At 37.5% G+C, this 19735-nt stretch overlaps 2 protein-coding genes across 2 annotated transcripts in view; one reads left to right on the forward strand and one right to left on the reverse strand.

The window, feature by feature from the left end:
- Window positions 1-3906: 3906 nt before the first annotated feature.
- LOC306853478 (neuropeptide Y receptor type 2-like) lies at window positions 3907-8843 on the reverse strand (the record flags this gene model as incomplete). Its single annotated transcript, XM_079390928.1, has 2 exons — window positions 8721-8843; window positions 3907-5048 (listed from the first exon to the last, which is right to left on the reverse strand). Exon 2 carries the CDS (start codon window positions 5035-5037, stop codon window positions 3907-3909), a length of 1131 nt encoding a protein of 376 aa, XP_079247054.1. The 5' UTR covers window positions 5038-5048; window positions 8721-8843.
- A 1441-nt stretch (window positions 8844-10284) lies between these two features.
- Window positions 10285-19735, forward strand: part of LOC306853691 (vascular endothelial growth factor receptor 3) — a 62779-nt gene continuing 53328 nt past the window's right edge. Inside the window, exons 1-6 of the mRNA XM_079391285.1 lie at window positions 10285-10400; window positions 11170-11473; window positions 13371-13466; window positions 13552-13785; window positions 14110-14129; window positions 14411-14517. Coding sequence (XP_079247411.1) covers window positions 11201-11473; window positions 13371-13466; window positions 13552-13785; window positions 14110-14129; window positions 14411-14517 — 730 coding nt within the window. The 5' untranslated portion in view covers window positions 10285-10400; window positions 11170-11200. The remainder of the gene's footprint in view (window positions 10401-11169; window positions 11474-13370; window positions 13467-13551; window positions 13786-14109; window positions 14130-14410; window positions 14518-19735) is intronic.

Below are 19735 nucleotides of genomic sequence, written 5' to 3' on the forward strand. Positions count from 1 at the left end.
ATAACTGAATAACAAAGACATTCATTAGTTAAATGTTGAGATGGACAATTCACTGATTGCATATCAATGCTTAGAGTGCTTTACAAAAACATTATGTTCTAAATGCTGTTATGCTAGTCTTGCCATTCATGTAGTGTATAGTATTGGTGCGTTTCAATCAGCTCCCTATAGTTCAATAGTCAGAGCACTGATCAGGGAGTCTGCCAATTTGAAGGGCTGTCTCAATCGCAAAATCCTCTGTAGCTCCTCACTGCAGAACAAAGATCCAGGGGACAGGGTTGGATCCACATCTAGGGGGTGGAGATGGGTGGGTTTAGGGATCAGGATGTGGAGACGGGTAGGTTTAGGTATATGTAAGGTGGGAGGAGTTGGATCTAGATCAACCACGCCCCCTGGATCTTGTGTTCTGCAGTGAGGACCATCTTGAAATCCTTCCAGTGCATTCAAAATTTTGCACCCTGAAAACCCCCCACAATGCACCGCGAAAACCAGGGAGCATCATGCTCACTATGCTCCCTTACCCTACCTCCCTAACCCTAACATTTTTGAAGCGTCAAACATAAAATGCACAATCAACTCAGTAACTTTAATGGCATTCCATTTTTTTTGTATATTTCAGCATAAACACATATCAAATGAACACATATAGCATTATATATTCAGCTGAAATGTTGTAAGTACATGTATATAAAATATAAAAAATAATATCAATACAATATGGGTCCCGCCAGTTGTTCATTCATACCAGTGGTTATGCTCTACGCCAATGTATGTTACGTTGTACGTAGTCATGTCGAAAGAAATTGAGTACCATTGTCCTAATGAGTATGGAACCAGAGTCCTTACCAGTGCTGATTTATGAGTTCGGTAACTATAGAGCTGATTGAGACACAACCTATGCATATGCATATTATGCTAATTTCCTGTATGCTTGTACATTAACACCTAGAACAACATCTGCCAAAATGTGCAAAATAAAACAGAGCACACTATGTGGATACTGTATCCCATGTAATGCAATGTATGAACACATTTTTAACCACGATCATGGTAGGATCAGTCAGCTTTGGCACCAGATTTCTACAAAGCAATGGCAATTTCACATTTGCTGTGTACTCTGAAAACATAAAAAAAACAACATATTTCACCAATATATCACCAGTATTTCACCAGTGCAAGATTCTGTTTTGAAGGGCTCTCAAAGCATGAATCGGACTTTATGTAACAGCTCAAAATAGTTACTAGTGAAGGGTATGCAATTATGTGCCCCCTTTGTTCCGCTATCTGCCAATCAGAGTTGTCATGAGACCATTTCATATGGCCTCTGAGTGATTTGAACTGAACTTAGCTGGACAATGACGTCAATGAATGACAGATACTGACTTTAACTGGAAAGCTGAGTGTTTTAACTGGGAAACTGACTGTTTTCCTGTTTAATACTGTGAAGCTGCTTTGACAATCTGTATTGTATAATGCGCTATATAAATAAAGGTGACTTGACTTGACATGAGTCGCATGATGTTTATGGCTCTGGTGATTTGACTCAAAAAGTTCTGTGGCCCCATGAGCAATGATGGCAGATTTAAAATAATGTCCTTCCAGTAGGTCCTGTGCCCTCCGTGCAAATGCCAGATTTATGGGAAAGCCAATGAATCGCTTTCTCCAAATCCTAAGTGTGATCAATCACATGCCATTTACAGCTTAGGTGATTGGCTCTAAAGTGTTTCCAGAGCTGAATGCCTATCAGCAGCATCCAGGCTGTCTCCTCACATTATCAATAAGAGTTTTGCACAAGGCTGATAATAAATGGACACCACTTGTGTCCACACAGGGCTAAAGGCACACCATAAGGAAAATCTGCTTTTCTCTACTCCCATAATGTATGATTGCAGAAAAAAATCAGTTTTATTGCTCATTTATGGAGCAACACATTTTTGTGGTAAAATAAATCATGAAAAAGTTTTGTTTTGTTTAAACATAATGCAAATGCATGAGGGTTTTTTTCTCCACTTGGAGTAAAAGGCTCACCAGCATGGGGCAAAAGCAACCAGTAATGATACAAATACTTTAGCTGAAGTAATATTTTGCATTTCACATGTTAATACTTGTTTAAAACGATCAATACTTGTACTATGTTTTGATAAATAAAATGTATTTTTGTTCAATAAATATAATGCTAGTTTAATATGTTAATTCTCACACAGAACAACCTCCTGGACAGTAACCAATCTGGCTTCAGAAGTGGACATTCGACCGAAACTGCCTTGCTTTCTGTTGTTGAAGCCCTAAGACTTGCAAGAGCGGCTTCCAGATCTTCATTACTTATCTTGCTAGATCTGTCTGCTGCTTTTGATACGGTCAACCATCAGATCTCCAGTGGTTTGAGTCTTACCTCTCTGATAGGTCCTTCAAAGTATCTTGGAGAGGTGAGGTATCCAAGTCTCAACATCTAGCTACTGGGGTGCCTCAGGGCTCAGTTCTTGGACCAATTCTCTTTTCTGTCTTCATGGCATCACTAGGTTCTGTCATTCAGAAACATGGCTTTTCATATCACTGCTATGCTGATGACACTCAACTCTACCTCTCATTCCATCCTGATGATCCAACGATAGCTGCTCGCATCTCAGCGTGTCTAACAGACATTTCTTGCTGGATGATGGACCATCACCTTCAACTCAACCTAGCTAAGACAGAACTGCTTGTTATGTCAGCTAACCCATCGCTTCATCACAATCTCACCTTCCAGTTAAGCTCCTCTACCATAACTCTTTCAAAAACAGTCAAAAACCTTGGAGTTGTGATTGATGATAAGCTGAATTTCTCAGACCACATTGCTAAAACTGCCCGGTCCTGCAGGTTTGCATTATACAATATTAAGAAGATCAGGCCCTTTCTCTCGGAACATGCAACACAACTCCTTGTTCAGGCTCTTGTTCTGTCCAGACTTGACTATTGCAATGCTCTCTTGGCAGGTCTTCCAGCCAATTCTATTAAACCTCTACAATTAATCCAAAATGCCGCTGCAAGATTAATCTTTAATGAGCTGAAAAGAACGCATGTCACGCCTCGGTTCATCAATTTGCACTGGCTACCAATAGCTGCTCGCATTAAATTCAAGGCATTAATGTTTGCCTACAGAACCACCACTGGCTCTGCACCCCTTTACCTAAATTCATTACTTCAGACTTATATGCCCTCTAGAAGCTTGCGTTCTTCAAGTGAACGACACATTATTGTACCATCCCAAAGACACACAAAAACACTTTCACAGACTTTTTCATTAACTGTTCCCATCTGGTGGAATGACCTGCCCAACTCAATCCGAGTAGCCGAATCCTTACCCATCTTCAAGAAACGGCTAAAAACTCATCTGTTCCATCTTTACTTGACCCTCTAACTTTAGCACTCTCTATTCTAATTTTATTTTATCTATATGTCTTTTTATTTAAAAAAAAATAAAAAAAAAATGAATAATAATAATAATAATTATCTGTACTACGTTAGGCTAACCAAGACTTGTAATAGCACTTGCACATTGTTGCTCTTTTATTGGTTTTGATTGCTTCTTATGGCCTCATTTGTAAGTCGCTTTGGATAAAAGCGTCTGCTAAATGACTAAATAAATAAATAAATGATTCTTGAAAGAGATCCTCATAATAATTTAATATGGTTTTCAGCAGTAACAATAAATATTATATTTTATTATGTCATGCTTTCATTATAAATATGGTGATTACTCAACCACGTCATGTCATCAAAGGGAAAAGTCAGTCATCTATTTATGATCTTACCCCAATTATTATCTTATTATTTTACCCCAATGCACCTTTAGCTCCATTGAACCCTACTGTATATACTGTGCATTAAGCAGGCTCCTCCTGACAGAGGAAGACTCCGTCTTCATGATTAGACAGCAGTTGCGGGCTGACCATCATTGTAGCCATTCACAATCATCCCCCTCAAAGATCGAGTCCTGAAGGACCCATCAGGGTAGATGGTGTCCGGCTTGTGTTCACAGCGGAAGAACATGAGAAAGCCATTCCTGTAATTTTGGTTCATCCAGCCGTAGAGCAATGGGTTGACAAAAGTAGAGCACATCGCCACGATGTGAAACAAGGTGTAAATGAGTTTGTATTCTTTGAACTTGAGAATCAAGTCGAGATCGCTAGCCAGCTGAAATATATGGAAGGGAAGCCAGCAAACAGCGAAGACCACGACCACCAGCGCCAGCATCTTCGTGGTCTTCTTCCGGCGGCCAATGCCGTCGCTGCGGTTGGAAGGGCTGACGTGGTTCTTCAGTTTGATCCAGATGCACACATAAGTGTAGCTGATGATCGCCAAAGGGACCACATACTGCAGGAGAATCATCGATAAACTGTAGATGACAGCATCCCGATTGGTGGCGTTAGGCCATTTCTCAGAGCAAACTGCGATCCGCAAGTCAATGTATGGGATTTCCTCATGGCGATACTCTCGGAAAATAGCCAGCGGGCCAGCCAGTATAGCAGCAAATGCCCAGGTCAGGCCGATGATGATGAAGCTGGTACACCTGTTGAGGCGCTGGCCAAGGTGGAAGACGATACACCTGTAGCGCTCTAGAGCAATGACCGTTAGGGTGAGAATGGACACGTGGACGCTGAGAGCTTGACTGTAAGGCACCATATGACACATCACTGCTCCAAATTTCCATTCGTCCAACAACGTGTAAACCAGCGTGAAAGGCAAACAGACTGTGTCCACCATCAGGTCAGCCAAGGCCAGGTTCGCAATGAAGAAGTTGGTGACTGTGCGCATGTTTCTGTACAGAATGATCATGTAAATCACCAGGGTGTTACCCACAAATCCTAGCAGGATTATGAGTGAATATGCAAAGATGAGAGATATTTGGACACTCAGTTGCTTGGTGACGTCATCCACAAAAGCTGGTTTGTAAGTGTTCATGCTGTCGTTTCCCAGGCTGGTCTCTTCACTTCCATCATAGACCGTGTCCTCCGTTCCATTGGCTAGATCTGATTGGCCCATTTTAACCAAGGACATACAACACCAACCTGTCAAACAGACAAGAACATTTTTGCTTCTTACAGTACAAACAGTTGGCACCGACATGGCAATTTTAATTTTGCTATTCAAAAGATGCATACCATCTGCTCATTTGAATGTACCTCTTCTGAAGAATTTGTTTTTGATTTCTGAATTTAAATTGTAATAAAATAACAATACCACAAGAAAATACATTAAATTTGGCTGAGGCCATGTGAAAATAGCAATAATATCCATGCTCTAAGTGGAAATAGTACTAGAAGCTAGTTGAACTTACTGCAAATTGTGGAAGATAACAACATATTATTTAGTACAGGGGTGTCAAACTCAATTCCTGGAGGGCCAGAGCCCTGCAGAGTTTAGCTCCAACCCCTATTAAACATACCTGATCCAGCTAATCATTTCCTTCAGGCTTGTTTGAAAAATACATGGTTTGTGTGTTGGAGCAGGGTTGGAACTAAACTCTGCAGGGCTGTGGCTCTCCAGGAGTTTGACACCTCTGATTTAGTTGTTGACTTAACAACAACACAGCCAATGTTAATGCCTGTTAAGGCAGGTTAGGCATGCTATTTCCACTTTTCTAATATTTTCTATATATGATAGAAAAAGAGAGAAGAATGGGACTGGAATTTCAAACTCTGGTCCTGATGCGTCAAATGCCAAATTAAGTATCCACAGCACTGTTTCTGTTGTTATATGGGTTTCTTTTGTAATTGTGTCTGGGTCAACCAAACAATGGTGGGCGATGGAGTTAGCCTTTTCATTATAGCCATTTTTAAGCAACCTGTGTGAAGGCGATGTTTAGTCAGTATATGAATAGTATGTTATTTGTACCATTATATTTTATGTCATTATATATTGGTACATATATGCCAGCTGTTATTCTACTCCTTTCAGTGGTTCACATTTCATTGCACATGTTCAATTATAAATGTACGCCAGAGATCTCATTCTCAGCAGGGAAGCTGAATGATGTCTTCTTTTCTTTTTGTATGCTCAGTTGGAGTAGAAGTGAGTGATGCATGCTCTGGATGAGACATGCACACCTGATGAAATATGTAGCATACGCATCTACTGAAGGAAGTAAATCATAATATATCATTACAGCACTGCAAGGCATATAACTGAGAGTTAGATAACGATATCATTAGCCTGAAAAATGGAATTGTATTTGAGACGCACACATTTTACACAAACACAGACATCTATGTTATTACTTTTTATCATGTTCAATTAAAGCTATTATTGAAAAACGACTAATATAATATCCATTTAATACTTAGCTATCATCATGATTTTGCTACCAGAATACTGAACCATATTTAATTACAAAAAGGTTAACGAGGCCCTCTCTTGCTCATAAGAGATGGATAGAGCTTCATTAAAATCCAATTTACAGGCTCCTCAAAGCAAGACGATGCAGAGCTTTATTTATAAGAACGATTTGAGCTCATGAGCAGATTTAGAAGTGCCTATATTGTCATTTAAGCTGATTATACGACAAACTCTATGGACAGCCTTTTGCTCAAGGGAAAAGGAAAATTGCCAATAAAGACTTTGGCATCTTAGGTCATTCAGTAATTGAAAACAAAAACACTGCTCTAATACGGTCTTCCCTCCACCAAAGATGACACAGTTTTTGCAGGACACTCAATCTTTCAGGGTGCATTGAATTAAAAAAAGCAAACTAGGTTGTAACATTGTTTTTAGCTGATGGGCATATTTCTATTGTTTCTTACAAAAAGTATTGCCTCCATTTTTTACTGAGCAGCTAAGAGCTTTGAAGGTGTGTACAAAAGGGTTTTGGCCATAAAAATAAATGTCTTTTTCTGCTTGGATTTATAATATAACCAATTTGGCACCAGGCTTTAACACTTTAAAATCAACTTGAAAAAGCCAAAATAAAGGCTAAAATACAGCCTAAAGAGTTGTGTGGCTATTGAGTAATATTACAGAACATGCACTGTGAACATGTAATAAGAAAACAAGGTCAATCTTAATTTCGTGTTGACTTCAAGTGACAAAAGAGGACATTGTTAATTTACAATAGGATGTGCTTTTGTTATTTCTGTTCACTTTCTGCAGATTTTTTGAGTTTGTCCTCCAGAGACACATGTAAGACGCTATTCATCAAAAGGTTATATCCCTTAAGACACATGGCCTTTCCTTTCAATGTTCATTCATTTGGACAAGTCATCGACTATGTGCAGAATATGACAGTCCATTCACTTACTTCTAATAGATCAAGACTAGAAATAGGAATGTTGTTTTCTCTCTGCATTTGTATGGACTCTTTCCAGAAGGCATTCTGTGTTTCATATAATACAAAGTGTTACGTTAATGAATATCAAGCTCGAAAACTGCATTTTGAGATGGAAACCAATGGAAAAACACTTCAGCCCAGAATTGCCACTACTTTTTTTTGTTGTTGTTGACTGCTCTCTTGTTTGTGTGTGTACGTGTAAAGAGGAATCAACACAAATAAAAGGCTACAGGGTCTGTTGATTGTCTCCCTCAAACGTCCCCCATGATTCAGCTTTACTGTCATTATGACGTTCTGCTGGGGATGCTCTTCCTGCACATCAAGAGCTCTTGGAAGCCCCATTAATGATGTGCTAACTGATCATGAGGACTGCTCTAAGTGTACCAGATACTCGTCCAACTGATGTAATCAAATGCTTTATGACTGCATCTCTGCAACTAAAAACAACATTGGAGGAACTGTACATAATGCAAATAATAAAGACTATCCTAGATACTCTGGGGTTTTGGAAACACATAAGATATCTCAACAATCAACTGCAAAAAGGCTTATAAAGTTCAGAATTTAGGAACTGGCTCCCTTTCAGTTCATGAGTTGGAGTTTGAATTGAATTGGCCACGTCCCACAGAATGTTGAATTGGAATGACAGGAAGAGAAATTTACTGAAATGCATTGCAAAGAAATTCACTTCATTCATTTTGAGTAATGATGTCTATTCTCTGATTTTTCAAAATACATTAGTCATTCTGTATTTCTCTAAACTAGATAATGTTAAAACAGTTAACACAGCCAAATATATATATATATATATATATATATATTTATATATATATATATATATTATGGCATGCTGCATTGCAAAAATGCAATATATTTAATATACGTTTTATTTTTTATTATATTAATATATTAAATATTACGTTAATAGGCTATTCATATTTCATCAAACATGTAACATTAAATATGTTAAAAAAACTTAATGTTTCATTAAATATGTCAACTGTGCAACATTTAATAAATACTGACATCAAATGTGAATTTATTTACGTATACTGTATACTGATGGCTATATTTTAATCGCCTTGAGGTAAGTCTGGAAAATGAAATGTTGCTTAAAATGTATGGTAATTTCTTACACAAAACATATGGTGGCATCTCATGTATTAATATCATAATATTGCTTGCAATATCTCATATGTCGATGGTAATTCACACTGAAAATTTAATGTATTATTTAAAAATGTACTTAAAGCTTTTACATGAATTTCTTTGAATTAAAAGCAAATTCGAATTAATATTCTGATGTGCACAACCTTGATAGAGACACCTGCCACGTGCCATATTTAATTGAAAACACGTATTTCTCCATCCTATTGAATATTACAGGACACCTAAAAACGGAGAACAATCCACTCACCTTATTTGTCAGACATCACCCCTATAATAACCGGGATGATAGCGCAGCACGCGCGGTAAAGTTCGCGCATCCCCACTGCACGCGACAGCTTCACGCTATTGTCCCTTTCAGGATCAGCTTCATCCTCAGAAAAAACACAGAAGCATAGCGTACTAAATGTATATCCATGAGAGGGAAAATAAATGCACTTTTCTTTTTTAAAGCAAACCACCAGCTGTAGGCAAGTGAACTTTAGGTGCATGAATGCATGCAGGCTGTGGGAGGAACTGCTCTAGTGGAGGGATCTGTCTATGCAATGTGACGCTGTTCTGTACACAGATCAAATCAAATGAGATATGATTGTGATATGAATTAAGATCTGCGGAACATTGCTTGACAGTTTAATTGGGATGACATCCATAGCTCTATTTCAGTATGAATGTCACACAGTAAACTTCTAATTATAACGTCCCCCTGGCCCTTTTAGGGAGACAATCACTCTGACTAGGGAATAACTGAACAAATGCATTGCAGTAATTGATGGCTATGATTTCTTCTAGAGTCCTAAGTATTTTGTTTCTGAGGGGGAAATTTTGTGTAAATGCACCGTTTCATATTGGCCTTGGGTGAGTGAGTCAGGTGCTTGCTTCTGCAGGGGTTTGTATGGAGAGCTCAGTCACACCTGAGATACTGCTATAAAAAAAAACATGCACCCAGATGTGTTACAGCTGTTACAGTCATGAGTGATGTGCATTTACTGATGTGAAATGACATGGACAGCCCATAAGGTTTCAATAGCACAAGGAGAATGTTCATTTAGCTATCTCTTTTCAAACTTGCATCTCCTTTCTTAAATGCATGTAACATGTAATCTTTTGCTAATAACATCTTCGAAATATTCTAAGACATTCATTAAAGTCAGTCTAGCTGTCTCACTTTTTACTTTAGTAAACACATGGTAAAGAAAAGAAAAAAGAGGAACGAAATGTAACAACTAATGACAAAAATGTGACACCTTGCCCTTTATGGATACTTGCCCTTATGAAAACTACTCTAATCTTGAGAACAAAGTTCAACCTTTCAGATGAAATCGTATTCAGTGTCCTATTGTGTTCTTCATCTAACAGCTATAAAAATATGGCAATATTGAAATTTGTGGGACATTACATTGAGGGACAGAATTCAGAATGATTCTAGTTTAGTGTTTTAAAAATAGATATTTAACAACAACTTCTTTAAAAATAAGCTTTGGTGTACTGGACTTTTGACTCAAGTTATTATTGACAGATCTTGTGATAAAAAACATCTGGTCTCCTTCAGTGGGAGTATTGTGAAAATAGTGTGGTATGTTAAGAGAGAGAGAAAAACCCTCTACATTTCATGTAAGTACGTAGCACCTGGGCATTATCTGTTCAATTCAAGAATAATATAAAATATTATTACTGCAAGGCTTTTAGTTGAATGCACAAAACATGCAACTTTTTCCCCAAAAGATGGATAACTCTGGGTTTGTATTTGTTAATCCATGTTTCTGTTCAATCATGTGTTTAAAAGGAAAACATTGTGCTGAATAAGAGTCACTATAATAGAAGTAAACCGAAAGCACTTTTCAGAAACTGAAGAACTCACAGACAGGAATAAAGAGATTCACAGTCTCTCTGAGTCTGGGACTCCACGGGAAACCAAACCAAAACAGAAAAGGTAAGTTATATTGTTTATTTATGAAATAACATGACGCGTTTAATCTATGCGTCTTTATTTTCGGTGTTATTCGTGTTGTTGCTGTGTTTAGCTGTGTAGCTAACTCGCAAGCTAATGTTTACACGCTCTCTACTAGCGCAACTACACATTCTGAGACTTTTTTACGTGTAAGATAATGCTATGTTTGTGCATTTGCTTTAATAAAATAGATTTTGATATTATAAAAAGAAAAGGTTTACGTTTAGTAGCTATTGTGAATGGTGAAAAGCTGTCGTAAAATTCTCGATGAATCTGATAAATGCATTGATTTGTTTCGGAAGTAAATTAACTAGCACAGAATACAACAACAAGGAATCACAATAATAACTTTATATTTTCTTCCTAATCACGGAAGTTACTACAGTAAAACTGCTGACAGTCGTCAAACATTAACCATGGGTTATTGGACTTCGTGTGTCATTAATACCATGTGCCATAGTACAATACATGAATATGACAGAACCATGGTAAATATATCATAATTCACATGCTAGATCTGAGCCCATCACTGTACCATGATGCAGATCCCATAAGCAAGAATAAGAAATTAACAATAGTATTTTGACAAAATATGGTTACCCTTGGGCATTTTTTGCAAAAGGCACCAGATTTGTTGTTTTTTTAATCTTTATATGCAAACCTGTTTTACCTTTAGGGCATTTTAAAGTACTGAGTAGTGATGAGAACAGGTTATCACTTTTCATTTTCATTATTACATGTACTGTGCCAGAAGCGGAAGTGAAACAGAAAATCTGCTCCATATGGCGACCAACAAGCATAAGATGAGTCTCAGAGATGATCTGACATGTGCCATCTGCTTTGAGCTCTTCAAAGACCCTGTGATGCTGGGCTGCATGCATCACTTCTGCAGAAGATGCATCGTGTCATACTGGAAGACAGTTAGGGCTCCTGTGTCCTGTCCTCAGTGCAGACAAGTGTTTCCCAACAAATGCTTTCAGACCAACTACTTAGTAGCTGGCCTTGTGGAGAAGGTCAGGGCCAGCTCCACATCTGCATCTGTCAAGTATCTGGAGGTGAGTTGTCTTTCCACAGTCAGGAAAAGGCAAGTCTGTAGCTTAGTAAACCTTGTGTGTCTTGTGCAGCGTGTCTTTCAGTTTTATCAACTGTTTATTTTGCCCTACATCAGGAGAAGTAAGGAATAGAACATATGAGCAATGTCAGCATTAAATGGCAAGTTCTGTTTTTCATTAAATGAAAATGTCCTTCCTCATTTGTTGAGATATAAAGGTCTGTAAAGCCTCATGGTTTTTCTTTTCAAAAATCACAAGCCTTAGTCGTGTGACTTGTAAATTTCCAACACACCACAAATGGGTTTTGTATCATCTGCTGCTGGTCCTTGTTTTATTTCCGTAGCCTTCCTATAATTTTGTTGCTTTATTATAATATGTAATTTCATAATGAAGCATTTCAGACATGTTATACAGGATGTTTTATACCACCTTAAGCAATATGGTTTACATACAATATAAACATGAGTTCACCTGTTTGTTAATTGTTTATGTTTTATAACACAGCCAGTTATGAGATTTGTGGAATTTAGGTTTTCTGTCAGCATACAATCTTGTCCACGCCCTCCATTGTCATGAAGAGGCCAACCACAGTTCATCTTTGTGTCTACATGCCATTAATCTGAATTAAATGTACAGCAGTGCTGAGCCAGTTTGTGACTTGTTGTTGAAAACACAGAAAAATAGTGGAAATTTGGAGTTTCCAAGATTTGATTAGTTCTTAGCGATTAGCTCTTCATTACTACAGTGATTATTAGGTTGTATCAGGCATGTACTAACTAACAATAAAGAGAAAACCATATTTTGAAAATATTTAATGACGTTTACTGAGTTACAGGTAAAAACTTTCACATTTAGATATACTTTATTATACTTAAATAAACTTTATTGATTTAGATTTACTTTATTGATCCCACAAAGGAAATTGTTACATCACAACATCTTAAAAATAACCTTAAAATTACAGGTCTACTAAAATTAAATTAAAAGAAAACTACGGATCTGCAACAATCACTTATCATTAAGTATTAAACAAACACGAATGTACAAGAAAACAAAACCTAAAGCTGTTTGTATGAAAAGTAAAGTTCAGTTATGGTAGGTTTACCTGCTTACCTGTTTTGTTCACTTGATTTTGCTCCAACTTTATCTCAGATAAACCAGTGACCTCATAATATTATACATGAATGATATGAATCAGTACCTCACAATAAATCATAATTGGATCATTAAAGACCCAGTGTTATTGCACGAGGATGCGAATCTATGGAATCTGTTTCAAATGGTTCGCTTCACTTCACTGCACATTACGGAGTCTGATCACACTGAGAAATGATTTTAGAGTGTTTTTGTTTTTCAGACGACCCACTTACTTCAATAAACTGTGCTCTTCAGATAAAAAGAAAAATTCTAGGACATTAAATGTTTTTATACTCTAACATGCTGGTTTTGCAACTCCACTTTACATTTTTAATGTTTATTTTTTATTGTTGACTCTGTAGATACTGAATCCTGGGAATTGCTTGAAGCCAGTTAAAATGTGATTTTGGAAAGCTCTAGTCTCTTGTCAGTAAATGGACTGTGCTGACTAACGTCTTTGCACACTGAGTCTGAAATTTTCGTCCAAATTTTTTGTACGTTTAAAAATAAATACAACCTCACTTTGTGTCAATCATGTTTACACACTGCCTCCGAAACTTTCGTCCGTCGTAAAAAAATTCGGATCAGGTTCGATTTTCTGCGCTTTCGCATCTGTAACAAGCATTTTGATAGAAAAGGATGACGAATATGAAAAAACATATACGAAGATTTCGGACTCAGTGTGCAAGGACCTTAAGGCAAACTTTAATACTTTAATACTTTTCTTTAATACTGTGTCTGTTTACCAATTGCTCTTTTCTAGAAGCAATTAAAGGAGCATCTAGAATCGGAATTCTCCATCAAAGAGGCCTACGCCACTATGATGCGTGAAGACAAAGACAAGATGGAGAAAATAAAAGTGGGTCTACCTTCAAAAGGGAAAGATCACAATGTGGCACTTCCTGCTAAACAGAATCACACAACTCTCCCTTTCCTACCCTCAGAAAATGGGATCTGAGCTGCAGGGGCGAGTGCACAGCGACTTCCAGGCTCTGCATCACTTCCTGCGGGTGGAGGAGGAAGCCATGTTGGAGCAGTTGAAGAGGGAGCAAGAGGAAATGCTGCAGAGGCTGGAGCGACATCTGGAGGCCCTACAGGTGGCCATCAGAGACGTGGAGCAGAACATCAACATGCTACGACAGACTGCCAGCAGCACAGACCAATCAGTACTTGTAGAGGTGATTATAATGACTGTTTCCATTTGTAATGCTGCTGCTGCATATCCATTTGTCAAAGAACTAATATTTGGAATATTAATGTCATATTTACACAAGAATCTAGAGTGCTGGTTGTCAGAATGAGTTATTACTGAAGTGTAGCTACAGCCACAGTCTCATATATATTTCACACAACAGCAGAACTGTAGAAAAAATCAATTCTACAGTGATTTGAGCATGTGCTGTTAATTATCAGACAGATGGTTTGCTTTTTCTGTGTTCTTGCTAGCTTCTGTAGTTGAGTCAATGAAATAACCTGGTCTATTCCATTTTCTCCTTCCACAGCTTCCAGAATTGAATTCCAGGTGAGAAGCAATTAAAAAGCTATTTTTATTATTATTACCGGTATTTACCACCTTGTAGATATCTGATAATGTTCCTTTTATGACTCTTTATTAGTCTGAACCACTAAAATTTCACAGTTTTTGGTACCAGTTTCGGTACCATAGTATAAACTACTGGAACTATTTAACTGTTTTATTCAACTATTTGAAAATAAAAGTTATTAATGATAAAAGTAATCATTTATCTCTACCAAACTTTTAATGTCTTTATTATTCAAATCTTGATGTCTCTATGGCTCCAGATCACCTCTGCATGAGCTGAATATCAACCTGAATACTTTCAGAAGTAAACGCATTGCTCCTCTTCAATACACTGTGTGGCGAAAAATGTTTCAACATTTGAGTCCAGGTAATTTGTCAATTACATTTTGCCACAATACTTTATCCATTAAACACTGTCTCCCGGTTTCACAGACAAGGCTTAAGCCTAGTCCTAGACTAAAATGCAAGTCTGAGCTGAAAGAAACTTGCACTGGCTGATCTTAAAACATGCCAGTGCCTTTGATTTGTCTCAAGATGCACACCAATAATGTTTTTTTTCTAAGCACGTTCATAAAAAATGCCTAAATGTCCTAATTGAACGTTGATCTAATCCTGGGTTACTCTAAGCCCCGTCTGTGAAACCGGGTGGTCACTACATGATCTTTAATATTTGTATTTGCATTATTTGTTTTAAAAAAAGCAAAGCCAATATAGGAGGTATTAAAGTAGAGAAATAGCTCAAGGTATTCATTTTCCTCTGTAACAGATGGTGTTATTGCCACAGTGACAGTACGAATAGCCCCCCTTGGGGCAGCAAAGGATTCGGTGATTTGTCGAATGGCGCAGTGGGCTCATGTTAGACCATGATTTGGATGTCAGTTTTAGCAGTTCTTCACAAATTTTAGTTTATATAGAAATGTAGGGTTACACCCTTATCAGGAAATGATGAAAAACTGCAGTCGTCTATTCTACTGATTTCATTGTATTTCACTTCCATGTTGCACATCAGGGTTTAAAACTTACACATAGTATAAAAACACAGGGACTGTTACGTTTCATACCGTCTAGCACATGTCTTCATAGCACACATATATGTATACCAGTTCCACTGGTTCATTTCATTAAAGTTGGATTTTTATTTTGGCTTTTAGTCAATATCTGTTAGCTTTAAAGACAAATCACACAAACTAAAGGTTATTGGCTATTTATAAGGCACAAGCACTTTGATATGTCCCTGTACAGTATGATAGTCAAATTTCAGTAAGAAATATGTCTTCGGTTATTCCTTACATAAAATAGTTGGAGCTCATCAAGTTTGACATGATAACTAATGACTTGAGGTTCAATGAAAAAGTGAAGAACCATTACAGCCAATTAAATGAGTGGTTAGACTGATATAAAAAACAATAAATCAGTTCAAGACTGATTTGTGAGTTCTTTTGACGTTTTTTTTAAAAGATTGGGCTCCTAACACCATAGCTGCATCCAAAATGACACACTATACACTATGTACTCAACCATGTAATATATGAATTATGTTTTGTCATTAATAATCGGAGTCTGATATCCCCTCCCCCTTCGCTACATAATTAAAGGTTCAACAGTTGAGTGCAATAAGTGTTCAACATTCCACACTTAATTTTTTCGGCTATTTAAGTGCATCATCCGGGTATTTAAAGTGCACTTTTTCTTTTTGTAATTTTCAGTGTGAACACATTTATACTATAAAACGTCATAGAATAGTGCATAAGTACGCAATTTGGAACGCACCTCATGTCAGATGCGATGTGATAATGTTCCAGTGACAAGCAGTTTGCGTGTCTACACCAGACATGACCCGACTACAAGATAAAATCAACCAATCAAAACAAATAAAAAAAGCCAATAAGAAGAGTGCTGTTTCACACTCACAGTGAAATGGTAAAAAGAACATAATCAAATTAATAAAAATGATGCCATCCATTTTAACATTATTCAAAATACATTATCCCTGACTGATACTGATCTTTGTCAGGGAATACACTTGTTCACATAAAATTCATAGTTTGAATAGTTAAAAAAAAAATTCTGAACTGAAGATCTGAGGTAAATTATACATTTTTGCTTTCATTATGGCTATTAAAGTCATGCAAAAATGATATTCAGACAGTTTAAATATTGTAAAAACATGGGTAGAGATAACCAGTGCTGGTTAGGGCAAAAACATGGAAAAGATACCTTTTATTTCAGAGTCATTGTTCACAGTTTGGATCATGCTGTATGTTTTGTGTTGCATTCAAGCAGCGAGGGCAACTAAATTGCATTCGTTACTCGGCTGAAACAGTTTTCTCGCACACGCAGAAGAATGTAGGCAATCAAGAACCAGTAACAGATCTGAACATCATGAAAAACCCTTTCATCGATTCAAGCATTTATTTTTTTAAATTAAAATGGTTCTCAAAACCCAAGGTTTTGCAGTCAATGCCGTTTATGATAGTGTGTCTTTTATTCCCAGGCCCAGCACCGTTGATATTTGATGAAGACACAGCTCATCCCAGTCTACAGCTTTCCAGGAACAAAACCCAAGTCATCGAGAGCGACAAAATGACCAGTTACACATGTGATGCCAAACGCTTCCTTCAGTGTGTCAACATTCTTGCAACAGAAGGCTTCCAGTCAGGCAGGCATTACTGGGAGGTGGATGTAAGTAACAATCCTAAATGGGACCTGGGTGTTGCTCTGGAATCAGTGAATCGTCAGGTAAGAGTCAAGCTGTGCCCTGAGAATGGGTACTGGACCCTCCGGCTGCGCAATGGCAGCCAGTACTCGGCCGGCACGCAGCCCTGGACGCCACTGACTGTGATGACCCCACCTTGCAGGATTGGGGTTTTCCTGGACTGTGAGGAAAAGAAAGTGTCTTTTTATAATGCAGATAACATGGCGCTGCTGTGTTTCTTCTCCAGCGGGCCACGAGGAAAAGCATTCCCCTTTTTTAGCACGTGCCTCAGTGAACGCGGTCAGAAAGCCCAAGCCATCCGCATCCTCCACTTCCCCTTTGAGTGTCCATCAGAGATGTAAAACAAAGCCTGTAGACACTCTAGTAACCTGAACTGTGTTCACAAGTCTGTATTAGTCTGAGGTTTTTCATATTTGGCATCACTTTTGATACATTAAAGTTGTGCTGCTCTCATAATGCTAATCAATCATACTGTGGTGAATTTATTTTGTTTGTTTTTCATCAAAGAGACAAAAGGGACCATACAAAATTCTTAATTGATTTTTGTACCAGATGTCTGTTGATCACACAGATTAGATTTTACAAGTATAACTGTTGTTATTTGATGACAGTAACAACATTGCCATGTTACCCTCGGATAAACCTTTATTTTATTTTAATTATAGAATCTGTTTTAGATCAAATTCTATAGAATCTTTATTTTATATTTATCACAAATATGGACAAAATTCTTTACCCTTTCACCTACGGTTCTTTCCTTTTTTTTAGTTAATTACAAATACTGAAGAAATGGTAAATAAATACTATATGGTTTAAATCAGTGCAGGTTTTTAATGTGATTCTAAAAAATTACAACAGCACTCTTTGACATGCATATTGCACAATATTCTTTTCATCATTGCCTTTGTAGATATGCAAAGTAATTATAGATATTACTTGGAAATGAATTAAAATACTTTGTTCTTATCAGAGGGTTGTCCAGTTGTTTTCACTTTCATCATTAAAAAATTGAGCATGCTTCTAATTCCTGCTACATCAGTAGTCAGTGTTTGTTTTCTCGGTATTCAATAAATGTGAGCATGTGTTAGTTTGCTCTGTCCATCATTGTGTCGAGGCTTAGTGGCAGGGCAGGAAGATGTTTAGTTTTGATTTATGTCTAGCTCTTCCTTCCTGTTAAATGGACAAAAACAAGCACCCTGTTCTGTTATATCACAGTAATTTTGATATTTTATTTCTGATGAATGCATATGACTTACACAGCATGTAAAAAATACCACAATGCAATATCTGCTCAATTACCTCTCATATTTACATTTAAAAGGTAAACGAAACAGTCCGGTTATAAAGTCTGACTTTCCAGTGGGGGAGAGCACCTGGGGTGGCATCCCGGATGCAGAAAACAGCAAGGATGGGGCTGCCATTATCTGTCGGAGCAGGCAAGTGCATCAACATCCTCTTTCCTCCTGCCTCCTGCAAGGGGTCACACAAACAGAATAAGAGTCCGGGTGCCCTCAAACTACATTATTGCCGCCTTGGGACTGGGGTTTGGCTGCTGGAAAAAGAGTCAATGCTCAGCCCTCCTCCGCAGAGTCAGGTTGCCTTTAAACACAGAACAGCCATGATTTAAACAGCCTATTAACATTCCAGCCTCCTGACTTTGTCCAGTGTGTTTGACACAGGGCTGCTGCTTCAGCCCTCAATGCCTTCATTTCTGAAGTTGGACATGTTTGTGCTAATGTTTTCATCTATGTGCTGAACATATACGAGTGTATAATAAAGATAACAAGTTAAATCTTTTCAACTTGGATAAATGTTGCAAGATTTAACATGAAATTTACCATACTAGTGGCTTAGGCTCAAATACAGCCTCTCACTTCACAACATTATCATGGGTTACTGAAAGTTTCATTTTCATTGGTCCACAAATAGTGTCCCACAAAAACGGAAAAGTGCAAGGAAAGCATTTAGCATTAATAGAATTAGTTTGAACTGAAGCTCTACAGTTCATCCGATTCGTTTTTCTGAAACGCGACGTCTGAACACAGAGCTCATAACTGTTGTAATGTTTGCAAATGTATGCAAGCCATTCATTTTGTTGTAACTAGTTCTTGGCAGTGTTGTTAATTCCTGGTGGTGAGTGACACAGTCTCATTTCCTTCTGATGAGCGGGAGAGCCGAGTAATGTGTTTCCTGACCCCAGGATGTGGAAGAAGAAATCATGGCACTTCAAGGTCTTGTCCTTGAGCTGGACTCTAGAGAACACGGCAAGAGGAAATTCTGCGCCTTTCATGCTGCATACCGGAAAAGATCAATAATAATAATAATTATAATTATAATAATAAATGTCAGTACTTTTATAGCTCTCTTTGGTAGGTTAATCTGTACAAACTACTACTAGTATACAATAATAATGTTAAAGCTTTTAGTTATTGCTCTGCTACTGTTTTATATATATATATATATATATATATACAGTATATATATATATACTATATGTTTCTTTGTTTATTACAGCCAGAGGGTCACATACTTTCAAATGAATAATAATAATAATATGCAGCAAATTGAGAGCTTATTGAGGCAAAAGTTGTAGTTACTAGTTAGTTAATAGTGAGAACTGATGCCCAAACTTAAGTGTGACCAGATTTCCATTGGACCTCAAGTGCCAATCCAACACTACCAAACCCATAACCTATATTTTATTTAGTCTGGATCATCATTTTACTTCACATTTTGTTCCCAGATTTTAAGCAGTCTATTCGACATATTGGCATTTTTCTAATTTGTCTAGCTTCCACCAAGTGACAGGTGGATTCATGCCAAAATAATACAGAGTTTGATTGGACACACAGACTTTCATTTCGGTGAC

This window comes from Barbus barbus, assembly GCF_936440315.1.
Source record: "Barbus barbus genome assembly, chromosome: 33".
Lineage (NCBI taxonomy): Eukaryota > Metazoa > Chordata > Actinopteri > Cypriniformes > Cyprinidae > Barbus > Barbus barbus.